A 25,451-nucleotide genomic window follows, 5' to 3' on the forward strand; every position below is an offset into this window, starting at 1 on the left:
TTTTGTGTTGGCACATTGGAAACTATTTTCTTGTGGTGCTTTTGCTCAAACACAAAGAAGCAACAAACAAGTCTTGAATATCTCAGGATGTAATCTAAAATATATGTTGAGCATCTTTTGAAAGCATTAGTAGACTACATATTTTTGAATGGTTAACTATAACCGTTCAACCCTTGAAGTTCATGGCCACTTTCACACTATAGTTTTAAATACAGTTTAACTTTATCATGTTTTAAAACCTAACTGGTAACTGGCACATGAATACAGGACATTAAGTTTTCACAGGTCAACCCATATGTGTTATTATTTGTTTGATAACACCCTTGAGTCTTAAGAAGCTGCCATTGCTTTAGATAGCTGTATAGTAAATTGTTTTGCTTTATCCTTCAAAGTTCAATTGATCAATTATAATTTTTTATTATCATTATTAGACACACACAGGACAAAAAACATACAACAAATAACACTGGTGAGGATCATATACATCCTCCAGATGCTGTGTTGTCTGTGTCAAATGTGTTGAGGTGGTAAAATGCAAAAGTCCAGCTGATTTAATATGGTTATCTGTGTTTTAAGGCAAGTTCAATAAAATAGCAACTTATTCCCAATTTACCAGGTAACATCTGCAGGCATATTTGAAGTGGTGCTTTGCAATCGGATATGCCTGTTGACTCTGAAACTCTGGTTATTTTTATTTTATTTTAAATGACGCAATAATGACCACAAAGCAGCACGCTATTTCTTAATTTTTAATAGGTGTCATCATTGGTAGAATAAAAATTAGCAGCATGTGTAAATAGAAACATTTTATCCAAATATAATTAATACAACGTCAAACCATAATGAAACCACAGTAGATGGGTATCCAGCTCGCGCTGTAATGCGCAGGTGTAGAGCGCACGCCCGTCCGCCTGCAGGAGGCTTTGCTGGAACGCAATCCTGATGTGAAATTTCTTTACTGAGGGTTTAAAAACTTACTTCACTGTGGAGTACGGCCGCGAGTGATGTGAGCAGGATCCGGACGCTTGATAAGGTGACTGGTTTTGTTAATAGATGACTAACGCGTTTCAAACAATGTTTGTTCAAGAAAGTTGCCAGCTAACGTTAGCATCAGGTAAGCTAGCACAAAAGTTAACCTAAAGTTAACAATAACTGGCTTAGAAAACTCAGTTTCTGTCAAGGCACAGCGAAGAAACATTTACTGACGGCCTACGTTTATTTCAATAACAGCATTTGTGAGACGACATCAACTCAACATCTAAGCCATTGGTGGACAAGAAGACCAAAGGAGGAAGACAAGCTGCAAAAAACAACGATAAATTGTCATAGCTTTTTATTTTAAATAAATGTTAATAAGTGTTGACTTAAATGTAGTGTTGTAAAGATGTTTTGAAATAAGTTGTTTTTAAAATAATCTCGCCGATCGTTTACATTCAGCCACAGTCGATGTCGAACACACCTATAAACACGTAGTGGGTGTTAACACGTGATTTTAACACGTTTTTGCTTTAAAGGCCTTCCATAGAAAAAGATCCGAGGTGCAGCATGGACAGATTGAGCGTTTATCTGCTGTTGATTTGGGGTAAGACAGAATAAATAACACACCAACCTGTAAAGATACTCGTTTGTGTTTGTATGTGTGTGTGTGTGTGTGCGTGTGTGTGCGTGTGTGTGTGTGTGTGTGTGTGTGTACAAAGAAGTCAAGATCTATGTAAAACCTTACCTTTGAGGATGTCCACAAAATATATACACCCACTTTAAGAAAAGATGTGTTAATTTTTTTACACTTTTGTGTTATATTTTTAACACATTATGTGTCGTTTTGGGTTAAATTTGATTTTTCTGTTAAAATAAAACACAAGTTGTATTAAAAGTAAGTTGTTGAATGTGTTTTGTGTTGGGTGTGGTGTTTGGGGGTTAGAACTCATCTCTCCGACACACACACAAACTAAAATTGACTTTTTAAACTGAACTAAAGATGTTTGTATGCGTGAATAAATTAGCTCGCAAGGCAGCATGTGTAAACTTTAAAGGAGACATATCATGCTAAATCCACTTTCTTGGCTCTTAAATGCATTTTGTTGTATATTTGTAGTGTTTATAAGTACATAAAAGTTGAAATTAGTCTCTTCAGGTGCTTTGTTGATATCTTTATATTCTGTTTTGGTCATATTTTCCAACTGGTTCTGATTTTTCTATTATCTATTACGTTTTTTGAACAATTACGTCACAGTATTTGCAGCGGAACTGCTAAATAAGGACATCGACTTCCAGCCCAACACTACGAGCAATCCGCCATTTTATATTTCTCGCTGCGATATTGTAGTCCAAGCTCAAGGATGCAGAAGTTACGAGAGCGTAAGAAATGTACTCACATCTGTGGGTAAAGTCATTTTTCTGTGCCCGAGGCACTTTAAGGATAACTACTTCACCAATCTCCGCCAGTATAAAGAAGGATTTGCCGATAGACTTCGTCTGATTGAGGGGTCAATTACTTCTTTCTTTGGAGACGACGAGCAGAGCACTTCGGTAAGCAGTTTATAACTTAAAGTAAAAAAGTAAAGTACACGGTGGTCATGGTTTAGCAGTGCTGTTTCTCACTCCGAAGGCTGCAGCCTGCGGAGATCCCTTTTGGGCATCAAGCCTGGTTTAAGTTAACTGAGCATCACATTTGCAAGTCATGAGCATATTACAACAACTTACGATTAACTAAGAATAATAGTAAACTTTATAATTGTTAATATTCTGAAATAAGACCGTCTTGATGTCGTATGCAGCCTAGATATGCGACCTCCGGAGGCTGCAGCCTCAGACCATTGCGATACCTCCATATGAAGACGTTGTTCTGCAGGTTCGTCGTCTTCATTTTCCTCTCAGTACGTTTCCGACTCTGGCGCGAACATATAAGGCTGGATGGACAAGTCTTCCGTTGTTGACATTTTGTGAATAACGAGTAAATAAAAAGTTTCTGTGCAGCTAGATAATCGTATCTCTGCTATAAAACTACAAAAATGGCCGAACGGGGTGGAGTTTAACCGAGTGTCACCTCTGCAACCTGGAGTGGGGGCAGGGTATGACGTGCATTTAAAAAGACAGTACCAAAACGAGTTGCTCTCAGATGCACATCAGAAAAGGGGTAGAAAGGGGGCCTGTGGGGCTATAATAATGAGGAATTCAGACCCAAGCATTGCAGTTTCGCTTTACATAGACCACAAATAGATGATTTATATGTAAAAAGGACAGATTTAAAAGCATGATATGTCTGCTTTAAAGTTACTTCCAGTGTGTTTGTCTGATATGAATAACTCACTTCGGCAAATAATTTTTATTTGAAAACAATATTTATTTATTATTTGCAAACTATTATCTTATTTAAATATATATTTTTATTGCTGCTTCCACAGACATCAGTTTTTATTTTACAAACTAAAGTTAGGCTGTTGTTTTACCAGTGCTTATGTGTATTTAATTGTCTGAAATCTAAAATAAACATTATGAGGTTGAAAACACTGCATAGTGTTGATATATGATAGCGCTGAGCTTGTCCGTCTGGCTCAGCAGAATCTGGCAGTAATGTCACGTCACTGAAAATTATAAGTCCCATTTGGGGAAAAGGTTAAATTATTATTTATCTCAAAACATTGAACATTTTATTTGGAACCATGAATACAAAAATTAAACAGGGGGGCACAAATCAGATCTGAGGTGGCAATGCACCCTTTTCCCCCTCGTGGCCCCGGGCCTGTGTGTATCAGAGCATGGCATGACAATAGAGTAGTTGTTAGTTGTTGTGGGAGATCAAGTAGGTTTTGATCATTTCGTTTCGACTTCACGAAAGGAACAAAGCCGTAGTTGTTTTGAAAACTGAATCCTTGATAAACCAGTTGACTGTGAGCGGTTATAGACAGGGATGCACATAACTGGGTAGGGTTGTACCAGTCGTTCGTAAGTTCTTACTTAAACTGGGACGTAAAGCCCAAACTAGAGGCTTAGTAACTACTAGCTAGTTTATAACTAACTCTTTACTTTATTCGGTTGCACCATTTGTTCTTAAGGCAGGACGTAGCTAGTGGGTCGTAAGCTCTCCGTAAAGTAGTGCGTTGTGGCATTAAATGACGTCTAATTTTCTTAACCCAATCACAAGGCTTATAATGGGTAAACAGGAAATAGTCTGAACAGTACGTAACTTCAAACTGATTCTTGACTGCCTAAACTGAAAGTTAAAAAAAGACGTTAAAACAAACGTTATCGAACTCAAAACATTACACTTTTAATTGAAAATAAACAGGAAGAAATTTTAAATCTTATTTTAATTGATGGATACACAGAAAATTAAAAAGTTCTTGAAAACTCATTGACGAACTTGCGGCTCTTCATAATTAATTACGAGCTCTTCAATGTAATATAATCTGGCTGACATCTTATTCCGACCGCTATTCATATAACGTATTGTTACGTTTAAACTAAGTTTAATGGTGCAACCCAAAAACATTTAGTAGTGCGTAAGTTGTAACTTAGTTCCCATTTACGTCGTAACTAAGCTACATTGTAACTTACGGACAGCTGGTGCAATCAGCCCCTGGTGCGCAGGTGCGCATGCGCGATTAAAATAAAAAATGCGCACCAGACACTGCTCTAAAAGGGGCTTTTGCGTACTGCTGGAATTTTAGGGATTGCCCCCTGCATCATTGGTAAAATAATTATTATAAAATGGGCAGTTCTGGTTCTTCATTCTGATTGGTTGAAACACGTTGTAAGCCGTGATAAAATACACTGGTAACCTCACGGTTCAGACCAAATTACATAAGTATCACTGCGCCACTGTTGCTGGGTACTGTTTATGAAAATAAACACCACAGTCTTTAACTCTTTCACCGCCATTGACAAGATATCTCGTCAATTAAGAGAAAACGCTTCCCCGCCAATGACGAGATTTTCCGTCTTTCCGCAATACCGCTATTATCCACCAGGTGGCGCCCTTCCACAACTTTTTAAACCCGGAAGTATTGCCCTATGGCAAGCGGCTGCATGGCCGTGTCTGTTTTAAAGATCGCTCTGAATGGGATCTCTATGAAAAGTCCGTCACAAAAATGGAATTATCTCTGCTTCTTGCTCAAAATGTGGTGTTTTTGCAGAAACCTACCCATATTCAAAAGCTGATTACAAAAGAACCACTGAAGGTAGGATGAAAGTTTTTTTTTTTTTTTTTGAAAGCAGAGGGTCTGTTCTTTCATTTGATATATTGTACGTTTATATATTTAAAGAAGAACATTTTCTGGAAGGCATTAAACTTTGGTGAAAATCATGAAAAACGCTGGCGCTGGCTGGCAACTTTAAAAAAAAAACGCTGGCGGTGAAAGAGTTAATCATATTTTTACTTTGTCTACAATTGCACAATTAATGGCGATATCCAGATAAATGTAAATAAATATTGTTGAGTCATCTCGTCGATAAAGAGAAAACGCTGTCTGAGGAGTTTATAACTCAAGTTCATACGTCCGCTATTATCCACTGGGTGGCGATCTTACCCAACTTAAACACTGACGCATTTACTCAACAATGAAAACAGCGTGTTTTCATTAGGCTCTGAATCTAATCTCTTACAAAAGTTCTTCACAAAAATGGAATTATCTCCGCTTTTAGCTAAAAAATTTGAGAGGTGATAAGAGAACAAATGAAGGTAGGATGAAAATTTTTTTGTTTGTTTTTGTTTGAAAGCGGATGGTCTGTTCTTTCATTTGATATTTTATGTTTATTTAAAGAAGATAATTTTTCTGTAAGGCATTAAACTAAAACTGGGTGGCAACTTAAAAAAAAAAAAACCGCTGATGGGGAAAGAATTAAGCATGCTTCCAAGCATATTTGATCATCACTTCAACAGTTGCACAATATCAATGTTAATGTATAAATTAGATGAATGGTGATTTATAAAATAAACACCACAGTCTTAAATCATATTTTCATTGTGTCTTTGCTGCGTCTGTGTTGGTTGGGAACTGCGCTCTGTTTAAGTCATACTTGATTCTGAGGAACTACTTTGTTTGGCGGAAGAGTAATATTTGTACTAATATAATTAGAACTTATTTGTGTTTTATTTTATAAAATCCCGCTAACGTTATGCATATGAAGTAACCGTTTTATAAACGCAATAATACCCTCGAAGCGTTGGGTTACCAGTGCATTTTATAACAGCTAAGGGGGTTTTAACAACGCCCCTTAGCTGTTATAAAATGCACTGGTAACCCACTGCTTCTTGGGGTTTATTGCTTTATTACAAACGTGTTAACATTAATGTGTGTTAACAGACGTGCAACAGTCACTGGCCCGTTTTGCCAATTTAAATATTTAAGCACAACAAGACACGAAACAGATCTCTCTTTACTCACGTGTTATTTGCGCGCACCTCAAGTGCGAGCACGATCCACATCTCAAGGTTTCAGACAGCTTGTTAACTGACAGGCAGCGCGCAAATGCCAACTGAGTTTGTTTTCTTGCACTTGAGCGGCCATTTTAAAACTAAATCATCTCAAAATGCTGTGATTATAGTAGTAAAAGTCTTTTACACATTAAATGAATACAAGCAGTTAAGAAAAAAATGCGTGTGTAACAATGTTTTGGATCCATGCATTTAAAGTGACAGTACACCCATTTTTTAGAGTATAAACCTGATGCTGTTTTTAATGTTAATCAAACCACAGACAAAGAAAATCATAATTTCCTTGCCTTGACTAAATAAATTTTGTAACTTTTAATAAGAATTATTCCAATATACACAGTAAAGACTATGCAGTATTATCTGATTACTTTATTTAGTTTTTCTGTACTCTTATTTTTTTTATTTCTGACCATTTACTTGTCTTTAACAATATTTAAAATGTATATAGGCAGACATTTATAAAGGTTACATGTGTTAAAACAATAACCAGGCATATTTTATTTTATATACATCATAGTCTACCATGTTTAAACCAAAGTGATATGGCGAAGAGAGTAGTCAGGAGATTAATGATCTTGACAGCAATACTGAAGGTCTGGTGTTTTTCGCTGCTTTTTCTGGACAAAGCCCGCCCACGAGCTATTTGACCAACATGTCAAACAACCAATCACAGTTTGTTTCATCTAGCGTCACGTTTCGGACTCCCCACAATAATGAGTCGGGTTGCAACAAGTCAGTTATTGAAATAACCAGCCGCAAACGAATAGCATCTAAATAAACAACATTACTCACCATAGTTAGTTGTGCACTTCATCAACAGCCACACCAATGAGACGCTTACCGTTAAATGTCTGTTTGAAGCATATCTCTTCACTTGTAACACCTACAAGCAATTCAGGAGAACCAAACTTTTTGACTCCAATAACTGCCTCTAGCAAAACTCTTGGACGTCTTTTAGATAGTCTATGCCGCGAACTTTGCATATTTTTTAGAATCCAATGTTTAGCTGATCATGATAACTGGTCATTATTATCCACGTGAACACGACTGATTCTCTTCCTCAATGGAACGTCAGAGCTTTGTTTTCCAGGGATCGAAACTAATCGCGACACTCGCGTCTCCTGGAATCCGGTTTATTTCAACCAATCAAAACAACTTTGACATTCTCACAGGGTTTCCAGAAAAGTGTACGAAAAACATCAGACGTTTAGCCAACAGCTTGAGGAGATAAATTCTTTTTTTTAGATGAAACAAAAGGCAAAGCAAGAGGTCAGTGATTTTTTTCCCAGATCTTGAAAAGTTTGTTGCCTCTGTTGTATGGGCAAGGAAAACAAGTACCTTTGATGAGCTTTCACAGCAGTTAAAAAAGCACATGACTGTTATTAGACAAGGAAAACTAACAGGAGAAGAACGAATGACGAGGGGAAAGACAAAAGAAAAGCATAACAATCATGATGATTGATAAATCATCAATTGATAAATTGATAAACCTTTTTTCTGCACTTTTTTTCTTTCTCTATTTCAATGTTTGATCATAAATTTCTCACTATGGAATGTACTTTTTTTAATAAGAATGCATAAAAGTCTTTCTTTTTTGCATTTTAAAACTAAGTTATTAGAAGATAAATATTTTTGGGAGAATTTAAAATTTTTTAGAAGTATTGGAAGAGTGAGAAGAATTGCTATGAAAATTGCATTCAGTGGTTGGAAATGAGAAAAGTAGAAATAAGGAAATTCTGTCAACAATATTTATCACATTCTTTGCTTTGTATAAAAAAGTCACTGGATGTTTGAAAAATAAATTTTTGGTGTGGAGCAAAACATGATTGCAAATGACCTTAAAAATCTGTGGACTGAAAAGACTAACTTTTAAAAGACTGAAAGTAGCTGTAAGAGATTAACTTTAAGAGAAATGGATGCTCCTACCTCTTTTTTTACCTTGAACATAAAAAAGTCAAGAAAATTTGATGTACTGTTTGAAAGACTGCAATGGACAGGAAAGCTCTGATCAAACAGAGATGCATAAAATTGCTGTGGATATTTATTCGGGTTTATACACCTCTGAAAAATCAGATAATCATTGTAGGAATGAACTGCTTTATGACCTTCCAGTTTTAACCTGAAAGCACAAAAATATTTTAGAGACTGAACTTACCTTCACGGCTGCTGTTATGGGACTTTCTGTAGGTCGTACACCTGGAATAGATGGATTGTCTGCCGAATTCTGTAAGGCTTTCTGGACTTTTCTTGGACAAGACTATGTTAACTGTGTTAAGCAACACAGGAAAAAAATCACTGTACATATTGTGTGTCAAGATACTGCATCTTTATACTCACAAATGTTAAGGAGTCTAAATAGTAAGAGGTGTTTGGACTTATTGCTTCCCCCAGGGGCAGCTGGAGAACTTTGTACAAACCTCCCATTGAAAAAATTAACTGCAGATCTTCATTGTAGGTTAAGGCACGGTATAATAGCTAGGGATGTCCTTTCTGTGGTATACAAGAAACTATTTTTCACTTAAATTGTGCTAGATTACAACTGTTGTTTGTTTCAAATAATACATGAATGGTGCCAAGACCTGGGAGTAGATTTTTCACCCATGTGTTTTGTAAATGGGCCTAAATACAAAAAAAAGTAAAAAGGAGTCTCATGTATTGTTGAACTTTTTATTCAGAGAAGCCAAAGTGGCCATTTGGTTATCACGGAAAGAAAAAATGTCCAGGAATGAGTCCTCAGTGGATTAGTAAGATCGCGTCAAAAAATTAACACACCTTTTACAAACTTTTAAATGAATTTGAAACTACTAAATATAAATGTGTTATAAATCAATGTATTTGTGATGTTGACTGTGATGGAAATTTGGAATATTTATTTTAGATTATTATGTTCAAGGTTTTTTTTCTTCTTTCTCCCTTGTTTATGTGATATGTGAAGTTCTGAATTGTAATAACCTTTATCTTTTGTGGTGTTAAAAGTGTGTTTAAAAGTCTCTCTATCTCTCTCTCTAGCGTTCAGATGTTCATATGCATTTAACATGGACACAGAACATTCACTGACATTTTATGGCAAACAAGAAGACTTCTTTGGCTACAGCGTTCATCAGTACCAATCTGAAAATGGGAAAGAGTGAGTAAAACAAGCACACACACACACACACACACACACACACACACACACACGGTCAGGCATACATGGTTTATGGGGACTTTCCATAGACGCAATGCATTTTATACTGTACAAACTGTTATATTCTATCCCTAACCTGTGAAAAAGGTAAAAAAATCCAGTCCACAATCACATCAAATCAGTGACAACACTTATGAACTTGACAATTAAAGAGTTAAAAGCATGGAAATTTTGTAAGAAATTTCAAAGCATTTTCTTAAAATATGTGTCCATATAAGATTTGTCACCAAAAATCATTCAATTTGCTGAAAAGCAGTGAAAGTGGCCAAATTAAGACTAAAACTTAAAAGGCCAAAAATGGCATCAACAACCCATAAGGGTTAATGTGTGTTGACTTCTCCAAATGAAGAAATGTTTTAAAACAACTGGACACTTTTTGTGTTGACATAACGTTATTCCGTGCTTTGGGAACTTTCAAGGAAAGTTCTTAAAACGTTTCTCTGTTTACTGTAATTGATTCTGTTTTACAGGATCATCGTTGGAGCTCCTTTAAATGATTCAACAAAGAGAATTTACACATGTCTCACAAATCTAAGGAACTGTACACCACTGCAGCCAGGTACACACACACACACACACACACACACACACACACACACACACACACACACACACACACACACACACACACACACACACACACACACACACACACACACGCATGCACACACATTCTGTTTCCATGTTTTGTGGGGACATTCCATTGTTTTTATACTGTACAAACTGTATATTCTATTCCCTTCCCCTGACACAAACCCTAACCCCAACCATCACAGAAAACTTTCTGCTACTTCACATTTTTAAGAAACATCATTTTGTTTTATTTATAAGCTTGTTTCCTCATGGGGACCTCAAAATGTCCTACTGGTATTGCGGACAAATGTCCCCACAACGTGATAATTACCAGGTACACACACAGAGACACACTGATGTGGTTGGTGATGTGTTGACAGGTTCAGAGAGTAACAGACCGTTGGATTTGTCAACTGATGTGTCGTCTTCTGGTACCACAAGCATCACTGTAAGTTCAGCATCTCAATCTGATTTACTGCTATCGGTTTTCTGCTTTGTCACACTCATCTCTTCAGCTTTTATGTAAAAGAATATTCAAAGAATAAAATATTATAATGTACTGTGGGAGAAAAACGCTTAGGTTACTCACGTAACCCCGGTTCCCTGAAATAACGGGAACGAAGCATTGCGTCAGTTAGCTGACGCTATGGGGGAAACTCCTGTTTACTCCGTGACTGAAGCCTATTGGTTAACGTCTGTACAAAGTACAGACCAATGACGTTTGAACCCGCGCGCGGGAGGAACGCGTCCTTATATAAGCGCGGTTCAATCGTCAGGAGCTCATTATATTCGACTGAAGCGCGCAGCCGAATAACACTCGCTGCGTAGACGTTTGTAGCACGGCAAGAGACGCAATGCTTCGTTCCCGTTATTTCAGGGAACCGGGGTTACGTGAGTAACCTAAGCGTTCCCTTTCAATACGGTTCACTTCGCATTGCGTCAGTTAGCTGACGCTATGGGGGAACGTAATCCCATCACGCCGTGCATACACAACGTACTGAAGTGCCTTACCGGAGAGACACTGCGTGTGGCCCTATACCCGGCATATTCACAGCTTTAAAAGCAAATGTGTAAGCACCATATAAATTGTTGACGCGCACACGGTGGGGTTTTAAACGCACCGGGGGCACATAACATAGCACAAGACGGCGAGGTACCGAGCGCGCCGCGGCTGTGCGAGATAAGTAAATTCAGAGTCACGTTGGTGAGCTCGCTGAGCGCACCGTGGTGTACACATAAAACGCATGAGCGTGCACGATTGAGCCGAAGAACCTGCGCTCGTAGGGCAGGGACATCTAAGCTGTACAATCTGACAACGTAGACGGCGAAGACCAGCCGGCCGCGTAGCAGATATCAAATATAGATATAGATACCCCTGTAGACCAAGTTCATGAAGAAGCCAAACTCGCACAGAGTGGGCTCTATATAGGACATAGCTCATAGAGGGGCGTGAGCCAGTGCGATGGTTTCAACGATCCATCTAAATAACCACTGTTAGCAACAGACATACGTAGTGAGTGATCTGCGAAGCTCACGAACGGTCGATCTGACTATAATATGCGGCAGAACGGTTCGTAGCGTGGGATTATACAGATACCACAATAGTGTGAACCCAGGTGCACCCTCGAGCGCATCGGGATGCATATAGGTAGTATTATAGTGCACAGATCGGTGAGCTTTCCAAGCGCGCCGTAAATGTGTATTGACTATAAATTGCACGGGCACAGGTGAACACTTGAATACATCGTGAATGCATATAGATGAATCAGAGTGTTATAATGCACAGGCCGGCAAGATTCTCGAGCGCGCCGTCATGTGTTCTGATAATAAATTGTGCGCACACGGGTGAACTCTTCAGTGCACCGTGAATGCGTATAGATAAATCAGTGCACAGAACGCGCCGTGAATGTGTACAGATATGATTGATGAACGTAACGGTGGGCACCCAACGCACCGTGAACGTACACAGATGAACAACAATGTATGTGTCACAAAGCATAACACAGCTGTGTATACAGATGAGCTTTCCCAAGCGCATCTTATTGTATACCAAAATGTTATAGCGTGTACATGTGAGCTTCTCTAAGCGCACGGTGGACGCATATAATTAAAAACCATATCGTGCATACAGGTGAGCTTATGGGCGCACCTTTAATGCAACAAACCTCAGTAGTGCGCGAAGCAGGGATGCCGAAGCTGTAAACTGACAACGTGGACGGCGGGGACCAGCCGGCCGTGTCACAATTGTCAAATGAGAAACCTCTAAGACCATGCCCATGCTCTAAGACAAGTGAGCATAATTGTCACGGGAGGTGATAACGTCAACGATCCATAAATAGCCTGTATTGACAGGTGCTCTAGTGATCTGTGACGCAGATGAACAGCTGATCGTCTGATGTACGTCAGACGTATGTGTCATACAGGACCTTGGACAGTTCCAGAGCGCTGTGCCTCGGGCACCGTCCGCATCTGAGAAATGACAGGCTTATGAATAAAGTGAATGGCCAGCCGTAAAAGCATGGTTCGCTGTTACCGCCGCCGTCCGCATCTGAGAGATGACAGGCTTGTGAATTAAATGAATGGTCGGTCGTAAAAGCGTGGTTCGCTGTTATCACGGCCACATAGATATAGGTAGGGGAGAGAGCCGCCGTGCCTCTGTAGTGAGGAGAAAAGTGTTCCACCGGCGATTCGTGGGGGTTTTTGACTTTCAAATGTCACTAGACAGAATGGATCAGACTTTGCATAAGGACGCCTCGTGAAAGGGGTCCTAGCAGCTTGTGTCAATGTGTCATAAGGCACGTAATGTAGGTCGTGTCCCACGGATGCCATCTCCGCACGCCCATCGTAATGGGTTAATATTGGTAGTTTAAGCATGAGATGCGTATCACTCTGATTGAACATAGCTTATAAAGCGATGCAATGAGTTTATAAAGGAGATGACTCGTCAGCTTGTTCAGGGGGCGAGATCTCAGTCTGGTTCGGTAAATAATGAAACCACCGTAGATTGCCCGACCGCATTATCACAATAACACGGTCGAGAGTGCTGCAGTGCTAAATCATCCTCTTAATGTACCGTATTCACAGTACAAGGTGATTTATATGAGACAAACGGCGTTCCACGCGCCGAAGGCTGATTGCCGTCGTAAAGCGTGTTCAACCCACAGCAAATGCTGGGCTAGCTCGTAATGACAGCACTTCATGCAGCCGTGTGTAACTTAAGCAAGCTTCCCGGCCGTCAGCTCGGGGCGGGACCTTTGCTTAGTCAAACTGAAGTGGACTTATGAACAGAATGCCACGATATTCAGCTTTCTGAGGCTCGTTAGAGGGGTACGTGTGCCCGTCTTAAACGAGATGCCGCGCGCGTCTGACTGTGCGCGCGCTTTAAGCTTTGAAACTTATTGTGGCGGGTAGCAAGCTCACTTGAGGTTGATATTACCCTTAATATCTCCGAGTATTGGAGCGGAGGTGTGAGCGTCTTCGGATCCGCTAATATAAATCAGCTATATGGCCGAAAAACGTCATAAACCGCTTGGCTGTAAGCCTTTGAGTGGCCGTCCGGAGAGGGCGCGATTCAAACGCTTGGAGCCATGCGAAAGTCTGAGGCTGTCCTTCCTCTAGGAAGAGAGAATAACAGCCGTAAGACCGTGCTCGTTTGCGCCATCAGCATCGTAGCGGAGAAACTGAGGTGGGCTGCGAGCGAATTTGGCAGAAAGGTGTTAGAGACACCGTACAGTCGTGGGGTGTCAATACACAGTATATGGCCAAACCGGGGTTTTTTCGGCTAGCGTCGATAGAATTATGGACAGCGGGCCGTGTGTGCGTATTACTGAATGCTTGTCAGTAAGGCGATAAAGTGTTTAGAGACACTGTACAACCGTAGGTGTCAATACACAGTATAGTAAGCACGGAAATTACTCTTTTTAGAGGAATTAAATACCGTTCGCCACTATAGTGAGGTCGCATAGCCGACAGTATTACACAGTATGTTTGGATAAACAGCACACAGAAAACATTTCAGGGCAGTCCAGCCGAGGCGCGACATAACCCCTTTTTTCCCAGACAGTTTCGTTCTCTGTTGATGCAGCTGTGCTGCGGAGACCAGAGCTCAGCCGTTCAGGTGCACAAGCCTCAGTAGTGACGGTGACCGAACGGCTCACGGAGCAGGGTAGTATGTCTAGGTGGTTTAATGTCAGACTGAACCCATCGCAGAGAGGAAGTCTGCCGTGAGGCCCGCGGTTTTGCCGTTTATTAAAAGGGCAGAAAAACCGGGTATATATATAAGAATGTACCAATATTCAGCGCACTGATATAGGACGGGACTGAATAAAGGGAAGTATTCGGGCCTCAGCATATTATAAACAAATTCGTTCTGCCTCTGATTCCGTCTAAACCAGAGAGAAATTACCAGGCAGACGAAGAATGAGCTATCTGAAGTGAGATCGGCTCAGGCCAGTAAAGCTCTATAATAAGTGTTTTAGCGCTCCAATAGAGGCGTGTCCGCCTTATCGAGCAGACGAATGAGATCGTGCCGCTCCAGGAGGGGAGGGGCATGAAGCTCTCTTATAATGAGTGTTCTTGGTGCTCCAATAGCGGCGAATCGGCCCTATCGAGCAGACGAATGAGATCGCGCCGCTCCATGAGGGGAGGGGCATGAAGCTCTGTAATCGTTGAACACTGGACAGCTGCATTTAGAGGCAGCGAGCCGTAATACCGCGTGCTAGCTAAGCCGTTAAGAGACCTCACCACTGTGGGGAAAGGAGCGAGGGACTCCGCGAGCGTGGAGCACGAGTGGCTGTGCTATGACAGAGACAGGGGCAGACCGCCCGTGTTTGCTTGTCGTATGCATCTATCCAGGTCTACGGTTCCCCGCTTGTTCATCTCAACAAGAGAGGAACGGCAGAGGGGAGCAGCAACACAGACAGAACAGCCATGCGTCGTGACGGTATCACCCGATGCACTCGGGGGATTAATATATGTGCCAGAGATCTCGCCACTTAATGTGAGAGGAGCGAAGGGACTCTGTAAGCATCAACGGTTGCGGTGTGACAGAACACAGGGGGGGGTTAGTCCGTGTGTGCTTGTCTATGCATCCATCTAGTCTCATGGCTCGCCGTGTGTTCATCCCGGCGAGAGAGGAACAGCAGGGGGAGCACGAAACATGGATAAGACAACCAAAGCATAAGCGCGGTCCCGGCGTGGGAGGTGCCAGACCGGTAACGCGCTCGGAGGAAATTCATAGCAGAGAGGCTCACCGAGCCGCTGTGCTGGACGCTATTACAACAGCGCCTGCTCTTTTAGCGTAAAGCTTTATATTAAAGATATTGATCTTACCGAGCGGCCGCAGGGGAGACCTCGTCAGGCGTGTGTCCGCTGCACAGGGCTCGTACCACGGCAAGCGAAGGCTATCTTCGGTTCTCGGCCGGAAAGCGGCAGGGGAAGACGCTAGACCTGGACTCTGCTATCTTCGGTTCTCAGCCGGAAAACGGCAGGGGAAGACGCTAGGCCTGGACTCCGCTGCAGGGCTTTTGTCAACGGCGAGGTAAGGCTTCTTCTTTTTCTTCGGAGCAGCGAGAGGTTCGCGCTGAAGGAGAAAATAATGAGCTCCTGACGATTGAACCGCGCTTATATAAGGACGCGTTCCTCCCGCGCGCGGGTTCAAACGTCATTGGTCTGTACTTTGTACAGACGTTAACCAATAGGCTTCAGTCACGGAGTAAACAGGAGTTTCCCCCATAGCGTCAGCTAACTGACGCAATGCGAAGTGAACCGTATTGAAAGGGAACTAAACACTTCATGAAAGTCGGTTTGAACATTACAGTTTTTTTTTTTTTTGTTGTTGCTAACAAGCATTGTTCAATACCGAAACCACATGCATTACCTGCATATTCAGCATGAATGTTGGGCAAAAAGTTAATCTCACATCCAAAACTCACTCAGACCAACATAACTGACAACTATTTTTATTCAGAAAACAAACATTTCATTCACAACACACCAGGGACGTACAGTAGCAGCCATTATATATGTGTCTGGGGGGGGGGCAGCTGTATGCTGATGTGACCCAAAGCTGATGTTCATAATAATAAATTCTAAATAAAATAGCCTACCAATTGGCATTTTACAGTGAAAGTAATCTGCTGAGAGGTGTAAATATAAAATTTAGAAACAGAAAATATTAATTACTCCAAACATTGCTGTTGTATACATTAGCATACAACAAAACTATAAACATGTAAACCAAAAGTATATTCTTTACAGTAGAATACAGTAAATTGTGTGTGGACCCCGGTCCAGGAATTGGCGGGGAGTGGTGCAGATTGCCAAAACACACGCACGCACGCACACACACACGCACGCACGCACACACACACACACACACACACACACACACACTTATGTGCTGTTATACTCCATATAACTCATTGTACAAGCCAGATATTAAGCTCTGTTTTTTGCATAGGCCTACTAAAGGGTTAATGGTGATCAACAGTAAAAATGACAAACTTGACCTCTTAGCAAAAGGAAAAACCGCCAACAATCAACAATGCATGATAATAAGGTGTCATGGCTTTGCAATTGTGTGTGGGCCCCGGTCCAGGAATTGGCGGGGAGTGGTGCAGATTGCCAAAACACACACACACACACGCACGCACGCACGCACACGCACACACACACACTAATGTGCTGTTATACTCCATATTACTCAATGTACAAGCCAGATATTAAGCTCTGTTTTTTGCATAGGCCAACTAAAGGGTTAATGGTGATCAACAGTAAAAATGACAAATTTGACCTCTTAGCAAAAGGAAAAAACGCTAACAATCAACAATGCATGATAATGAGGTGTCATGGCTTTGCAATTGTGTGTGGGCCCCGGTCCAGGAATTGGCGGGGAGTGGTGCAGATTGCCAAAACACACACGCGTCTGACTATACGCGTCTGGTCTATATATTCTTTACAGTAGAATACAGTAAATTATGTGTGAGCCCCGGTCCAGGAATTGGCGGGGAGTGGTGCAGATTGCCAAAACACACACGCGTCTGACTATACGCGTCTGGTCTATATATTCTTTACAGTAGAATACAGTAAATTATGTGTGAGCCCCGGTCCAGGAATTGGCGGGGAGTGGTGCAGATTGCCAAAACAGGTAATCTGACCTTTGACCTATTTATAGGCCTATCGATACCACTGTAAAGTAAAGCAGTGATTGGTTAGTGATCAGTTAAGCAATTAGTGTTTGCAAATGTGAGGAGTGTGTCTGTGTCCCATTTTTGGTTGTGTTTGGAAAGGGAAAGCAAGTCACTTCCTGATAGATCTTTGTGTTTTAGGTAGAGATTTGTGTGGAGTGTTTTGAAAAAAAAATGTTTTATGGAATTGAAAACTGAGTCAAAGCTGAGAAATAGCTTATGGTTTAAAATATGTGGCATTTAGTTTTGCACTTTGAGTGAGAGGTTTCAAAAATCGTGTGGCATGAAAAGATTTTGTGTGTAAGCAATCGTAAAAAAACTGTAATTAAAAATTCCAAACTTTTTACAGTAAACCTAGATTATCTTTAATCCTGTTGCTGCATTACTTTAAACTCTGTTTTAAATCTCAGTTTAACTTTAAACTTGCATATGAAGAGGTTTACATTTTTGAACAGTGCTTGTTAGAAACAAAACAAAAAAAAACTGTAAGCAAATCAGGAATGAGCTGATTTTTTTAGTCTTTGAATTTTTGTAAAATATTTTTTATTATAATTTTTTTCGACTAAATATTAATTATCTCAGATTTGTTGTATTAAAAGAATGATCACAATTAAAAATGTTTTTTGGTTAATGATATACAGTATTGTAAACCTAGGTGCAATTTCAGTATTACAGTTCTCACAGGTATTATTTGCTATTATTAAAGCAATGATAAAGCCTTCTGTCAGACCAATCTCTGACACTTCACTATAGATGCAATTCTCATTAATTGATGATTTGTAATGTGATGAATAAAGTTTCTTCTGTTTGAAATATTTTGTCTCTAGAGTTGCAGTCCATTTCTTGGACATGAATGTAATGGAAACTCGTATCTTAATGGTATCTGCTACCAGTACAACAGCAGGTTACAGCCGGACTCCAACTTCACCACAGGTTTTCAAGGTTTGATCCATAAATGATCCATCCTGTAAACCCTTATGAACTATTGATTTATTTTAATTTATTACGTTTTGTAATTTTTTCTTAAGTTTTATTTGTTTTTTGATACAAAAGTTGTAAAGTGTAAGATATGATTGTCTGTATTTTGCATCTTTCTACAGAATGCACAAAGCAAGAAGTCAATCTGGTGTTTCTAATTGATGGATCTGAAAGTTTGTCAACAGATAATTTTAATTCAAACAAAGATTTCATCGTAAATATTATGACAAAACTATCAAACTCCTCCATAAAGGTAAAAGTATCTACAATATGTGAAAATATTCTTTTTGGGTCAGTTTTATTTATTTATTTTGTAATAAGATTATTAAAGTACTTGGGGTTGTGTCTTTCTGTATGCCATAGTTTGCCGCTGTCCAATTTTCCAAATCTTTCCGAACTGTGTTTGACTTCAACGACTATCAGAACAACCTTGCTAAAGAGAAACTCATGAAAGATCCGCACATGCATGAAATCACAAACACGCACGGTGCAATAAAATACACATTGTGAGTGAAAGCTTTTATCACAACTGTGATGGCAAGCTGATGTTATAAAAATAAAAAGGCATTCATATGAATGTCAATGACAGTATGAATTAAAATCTACAGAGAGCTACATGTTTGCAAATATGAATAATTGTGATGTTTTGATTCACCGCCAGAGACAAACTGTTTAATAACGTGTCGTCTGGAGTGAACCCCAATGCTACAAAAGCCCTGGTGATAATAACTGATGGACAGCCACATGATGTTGATTATGATAATGTCATCGGGTCATGTGATGAGCAAAATATAGTCCGGTACATGATTGGGGTGAGTTTCTTTATATTGCACAAGTCAAGCTTTGTTCTCATTATACACAATCCTGGTCTTAATGTGCATGACCCATCGGTGCGAGTTAATCCTTTAATCCAAACAAGAAAGCACTGATTACACATCTTGTGAAAAGAGCTAACAATAAAAACACCATACAAAGCTATGTTTCCAAGTATAGATGCAAACGTTTTAATTATTAAATTGTTAACAGTGTTAAAGGTGACCAAGAATGGATTGAAATAAGATGTTACATTGTTCTTTGATATCTAAATATAAGGTATGTGGCTTTTTAAGTGAAATGTATGGATGTATTTAATCATTCTATATAGGGATGTCCCGATCAGGTTTTTTTGCCCTCGAGTCGGAGTCATTTGATTTTGAGTATCTGCCGATACCGAGTCCCGATCCGATACTTCTATAATACATAAAAAAAGAATAGCGAAAAAACAGAACCAAGATGTTCCTTATGTCATGCCGCACGCATTGCTGTTTCTGTGTGGAATCAAAAGAGTCTAACTCTGTGCCAGCGCATAACTATAGATGTGTTAAAAAATAATGAATATATACTATATATGTTCAGGGTTAAATTGGGGTTCGTTTTGTGGGGATGCTCTGTTAGGAGGGAGGGTTCGAGGGGTAACATGTTTAATCCTGATGACAGCAAAGCCACTGGTGTGTTTCAATGACATTTTGGACCTCTGATAGGATTTTATAAGTTTCAGCTTTAAAGCTGTGCCACAGGTTGACCCAAACTTTAAAACCTGAACTTTAAATTATGCACATCTATGTGTCTGACACCCTATATGCATTTGTTGCACATGTCATTATGCACAATTGATCAAACTTTTAAAGGAATTTATAAGACTCAACCTCCTTGACTAATTCTAGGCATAAGATAGACTACCCAAAAAGACTCAATTAACAAAAAAACAACAAACTGATTCAGCAATAGGCTATGTCTTATAAATTAGCCATAGAGATTCCCTAAGCTCGTCAGCTGTTAGTTAAACAATGACGTTAGGTCATAATTGATTTGTATAATCAAAACACATTATTTTATTAAACAATACAATAAGTTGTATCCAGTTTTCTAGTTAACATATTATAATGAGATGAGTGACAGGGCTATACATACTTTAATACTTTGTTTCTAGACTTCTATTAAGTTTTTTCGACGTGTGCACCCTTCTTACCTCTCTCTCTATCTCTCATCTCTACAATGTGTAATGTGATCCTCCGGTGCGAATGTGCATTCTTGAGGTTCTGAGTGAGACACGGAGCTGCGTAACGTTACTGGTGTAGATTAACTGAGCACATAGTGACAAAAACGATCGATGCGTCGTTTAAATGAGCGGTGAAAACCCGGTTTTGGGTGCACCGCATGCACGAGTGTGTGAAGCCTTTGAATGAAAACTCGTTTATTATTCGCGTCAGTTCACATGCACCAGCGCAGCGCGTACACTGGCGTGGAGCAGAGCGAGACCTTCAGTATGTGTGCTTGCCCAATTTAAACCCTGCATATGTATCCGAGTCCTGATCGGAAGGTAACGTCCGATTCCGATTGAGTCTGAAACCACGTGATCGGGGCCGATTTCCGATCACGTGATCGGATCGGGACATCCCTAATTCTATATAATAATACTATGACATTGCCTGTAATGATTTTATACACTGCTGTCGCGTTATGTGAGAAGTTTCTGGATGAAGGCAAACTGCTGTCAGTGTGTTGCTCAGAGAAAACTTCAAGTTTAAACATGTCAAGTTTAAAATGAATTTGTGCTTAAGGTGAGTGACACAAACACACGCGCACTTCAGTTAAGTTAGTATTTAATATAATTATATGAAAACACAGGCAGTAATGAATATAAACATCCGCGTAAATAGGTTGTCATACAATCTATGCCATTTAGTTTGGTAGTTAGCAATAGCTTAGGTTAACTTTACCTTAGGCGCATCTTGCGTTCAATCTCAACAACACGGTAAATTATCGTTAAACGTCTCGGTTACGGATGTAACCCTCGTTCATTGAAGGACCGACGAATTGGGAACTTGCTTAGAGAGACCAATCTGCTTCGAGTACTACCAAAACGCCAATGAACTTGGCATTGAGATATTTGCATAATGCTGGCGCCGCCCCGCCAGGTGCGTATATAAGCAGTAGGTGCAAATATGGACATTAGCTTCTTTTCACTGAGAAAGCCAGGAGATTGTGACCGGCCGACAGCAGGGAGCAGCACCTGTGTCGACGGGACGTGACGTCTCCATTCCCTCCTTCAGGGAACGAGGGTTACATCCGTAACCGAGACGTTCCCTTTCAGTCGTTCACTACGACGTCACGTCGTGACCGACAAATTGGGAATCCCTACCAAAACGCCACTAGGGGCTGACCTCTTCCAGTGTCTGCAAAAAAGCCCTCCAAATCCACTTAAGGAATGGAGAATAGGATAAGGCAGAAGGCCGGGCACTAGATGTTCCTTTAACCCCACAGAAGTGCCAGCGACTGGGAAGTGCCCTACATGAGAGGGATAGGAACCCTGCCGAAGCCACCGCCCCTATTAAGGGTTAATGGTGGACGAAAAATATCTTAGTAGATAAAGAACAGCCGTGGCTGTGTAAGCAAAGCAGTGCTCTGCTAAGGGAAACGTGGGTTGGTAGGATTAACCCCACGGAAAAAATACTCACAAAGGAACCCGGTGGGACACAATGTGGAGCCCGAGCCAAACACGTAGGTTCGCGAGGATACAGCTAGTGAAAGGCTGACAGAACCATTACGCATTTTTGTTCTGAAGGCCTTCCATACTGAAACTGCTATGGAGCATCAGTCGGAGGCTGCAAGCCGACCTGCAAGTCTGCTCTCCGTGCTCCCCCTGATGAGGAAAGAACACGAGAGGATACAGGCTCGATACGAACACTGTAAAGTCTTATGAACGTATTAGGTGTCGCCCAACCAGCAGCTCTGCAGATGTCTGTTAGCAAGGAACCACGAGCGACAGCCCAAGATGAGGCAACACTCTGTGTGGAGTGCGCTCTCAAATTAAAGGAGCAAGGAATACCCTGCAGATTATAAGCCAGGGTGATAGTATCAACTATCTAATGAGACATCCTCTGCTTTGTGACAGCTTTTGTTTCTGCTGACCACCATAACAAACAAAGAGCTGGTCTGAGTTCCTGAGGCTTTTTAGATGCGAACCACATAAAGTCGCAGTGCGCGTACAGGGCACAACAAAGCCATGGTTGGGTCTGCCTCCTCCGGGGGCAGCGCTTGCAAGCTCACCACCTGATCTCTGAAGGGAGTGGTGGGAACTTTGGGCACGTAGCCTGGTCTGGGTCTCAGTGTTACGCTCGAGACAGCAGGACCAAACTGAAGGCACAAATCGTCAACAGAGAATGCATGTAAATCCCCTACTCTCTTCACGGAGGCCAATGCTAGCAGGGTCAGAGTTTTCATTGACAAAAACTTCAGACTCACAGACTGCAAAGGTTCAAACGGGGGTCCCTGCAGGGCTTTCAGCACCATGGACACGTCCCAGGGAGGAATAGAGGGAGGGCGCGAGGGGTTTAGCCTACGAGCGCCTCTTAAAGACCTAATAACTAAATCATGCTGGCCAACCGATCTGCTGTTGATAAGTGAGTGATGAGCAGAAATAGCGGCGATATCAACTTTAATGGTGGAGGGTGACAGCCTACCATCTAACCGGTGTTGAAGATATAAAAGCACAATGTTAATGGGGCATTCTCGGGGGTCCTCGCGTTGCGAAGAGCACCAAGTGACGAAAAAGGTTCCATTTAAATGCGTAAGCCCGTCTTGTGGACGGTGCTCGTGCCGCGTCGATGGTGTTAGATACCGCTTGCGATAAATCACCTAAACCTTGCACGCTTAACGACCATACATGGAGATCCCACAGGTCAGGACGTGGGTGCCATAATGTGCCCTCTCCTTGAGAAAGAATATCCTTCCTCAGGGGAATCCGCCAGGGAGGGGCTGTCGAGAGGAGCATTAATTCTGGAAACCAATACCTGGTCGTCCAGTAAGGCGCGACCATTAAAAGGCTCTACTCATCCTGCCTGACCTTGCACAGTGTCTGTGCGATTAAGCTCACTGGTGGAAATGCGTATTTGCGCATACCCCGCGACCAGCTGTGTGCCAACGCATCCACGCCAAGGCTGCCCTCGGTTAGTGAATAAAATAGGCGACAATGGGTATCGTCCGGTGACGCAAACAGATCTATCTGCGCACGACCGAACTTTTTCCAAATTAGCTGAACCGTCTGGGGGTGGAGTCGCCATTCGCCGGGGCGCGCAGCTCAGGGAAGCGCGTCTGCTGCTGTGTTGAGCGAACCGGTCTCATATGGAGCAGCCCAAGCGGTGTCACAGCCGCAGCTGCTGCCATACACCCCAGGAGCTTCTGAAATTGTTTTAGAGGGACCGCGTACTTCCCTCGAACTAAACCGAGGCAAGTCAGAATTGACTGAATGCGCGCTCTTGTTAAACACGCCAATAAATTGATCAAGTCTATTTCCATACTGAGAAAAAGGATCCTCTGCACGGGGCAAAGTTGCTCTTTTCCCAGTTGACCTGACGACTTAAACGAGCGAGATGCCGAAGCATTAAATCTCTGTGTTCGTGCACGTCTGCCAAGAACAAGCTATAATAAGTCGAGGTAAATATAAGCAGAATGCGAACAACGCTCTCTCTCTGAGGTTTTAATGCCGTGACTAGCACTTTCATGGAGACACGGGAAGAGAGAGACAGCTTGAATGGTTGTACTTTATATTAATATGCCCACCCCACGAACGCAGAGCGAAGAAACGATCTAAGGCGAGGGGAGATGGACACTTGAAGTACAGGTCTTACAGGTCTAAGGCTGAAAACCGAACTGAACATTGAAATAAGTGCCTCTGCGTTATCATCCTGAAGGATCACATTTGTAGAGCCGGTGCGTAAATCAAATCGGTCGTAACCCGCCGCGTATTTTGGGTACTATGAGATAAAGGCTGGAAAACCCTATCATCATCTCGGTAAGAGGGACCGGCTCGATACGTCCTTCGCCAGCAGGACATCGACTTTTGCACACAGTACATGTGCATCGGATGCTTTTCACAGTAGTAAAACGAATGCCCGAGAATTTGGGTGTGTGCCGGTTGAATTGTATTTCGTAACGAAGGCGGATCGTGCGTAAAACCCAACGAGACGGGCTGGGAACTGAAGCCAAGCCCCCAGGGACCGCACGAGGGGAATAACGGCACTACCGATGTACCTGTGGTGGGGCAGCAAAGCGAGACAGGCGGGACTGCCGGTGCGTCTGCTGTGACAGCATAAGCATCTACAGTATGTGTGTGTGTGACACTGACCTGAGCCCGCTAAGGGTGACGGTCGTCTGGTCTCTTGAGTGGAGAGCGCAGACTCCGGTGAGGATGATGGTCGTCTGATCTCCTGCGCGGAGAGCGCAGACTCCGGAAAACACCCGCTGGCGATAGAGAAGAGGTAGGGTGAGCTGGTGTGTGTCCGCTCACGGCTCTCTCGATCCTCTGGAGACCTGGAGAGGGAAGAGGAATGCACTCTATTGTGTGGTTAAGTGGGTACCGGCTGGACAGCCGGTGAAACACATGCAAACCATGGATTTTCCACCCGACCCTCTACCGGGGGAAGGAGCGGATCACCGTCTCCTGAAGAGTGATCCCCTGCCACTCCAGGTCGCGTGTCTCTGGCCACTTAAACTCCCGATTTTCACGGGAAGCGGGCGGGGCGAGCTGCTGACGACTGGTTCCCCTGCGCTGCCGAGTTGGGGTCCGAGGAGGGGAATGGAGGTGGCCGCCGCAGAACGCCGACGATGAGAGGCAGAGTGAGGAGCGGTTGGTGGACCGGGGCAGCTCTCTTCCGCCGGGGGCACGACCTAGGAGATCGCCTCAGTCTGCGCAGCGGAGCTGTAACGACTCCCCGGGCTCATCGAAGAGGCCAGTCTGTGAGACAGGAGCCTTCAGGAAGTTGTTCTTGTCTGCGCCAGTCGTGTCAGCCAGACTAAGCCAAATGTGGCGATCTTGAACCACTGTGGTGGACATCGCACGCCCATCGTAAATCTCTAAAGCCTTCGCTTGGTGAACCTGCAGCAACGTTATTGCGTGCAGGGCTGAAGCCGCCTCTCTGCATGCCTGATGGGCAGCGCCCGTTAAACCGGACGACTGTCTACAAACACGGGAGGGAAGGGTTTTGTGGTCCCTCCAGGAGGCAGCGGTGGCCGGACACAGCTGCATCGCAACCCCCTGCTCCCCGCAGAC

The 25,451-nt window shown here is 42.2% G+C and overlaps 1 protein-coding gene across 3 annotated transcripts in view; it reads left to right on the top strand.

Annotated features, from left to right (window-relative positions):
• The first annotated feature begins 1,532 nt into the window (after nucleotides 1-1,532).
• The window catches only part of LOC135770805 (integrin alpha-M-like), a 164,361-nt gene continuing 140,442 nt past the window's right edge, over nucleotides 1,533-25,451 (top strand). For all 3 annotated transcript variants that reach the window (XR_010542775.1, XR_010542774.1, XM_065280616.1), the window contains exons 1-8: nucleotides 1,533-1,582; nucleotides 9,446-9,563; nucleotides 10,094-10,182; nucleotides 10,577-10,644; nucleotides 18,211-18,325; nucleotides 18,484-18,614; nucleotides 18,725-18,867; nucleotides 19,023-19,173. Coding sequence is in view for 1 of the 3 variants with exons in the window: in XM_065280616.1 (XP_065136688.1) it covers nucleotides 1,546-1,582; nucleotides 9,446-9,563; nucleotides 10,094-10,182; nucleotides 10,577-10,644; nucleotides 18,211-18,325; nucleotides 18,484-18,614; nucleotides 18,725-18,867; nucleotides 19,023-19,173 (852 nt within the window). In the remaining 2 variants the exon portion in view is untranslated. The remainder of the gene's footprint in view (nucleotides 1,583-9,445; nucleotides 9,564-10,093; nucleotides 10,183-10,576; nucleotides 10,645-18,210; nucleotides 18,326-18,483; nucleotides 18,615-18,724; nucleotides 18,868-19,022; nucleotides 19,174-25,451) is intronic.

The sequence above is a fragment of the Paramisgurnus dabryanus genome, chromosome 8 (genome assembly GCF_030506205.2).
Source record: "Paramisgurnus dabryanus chromosome 8, PD_genome_1.1, whole genome shotgun sequence".
Classification (NCBI taxonomy): domain Eukaryota; kingdom Metazoa; phylum Chordata; class Actinopteri; order Cypriniformes; family Cobitidae; genus Paramisgurnus; species Paramisgurnus dabryanus.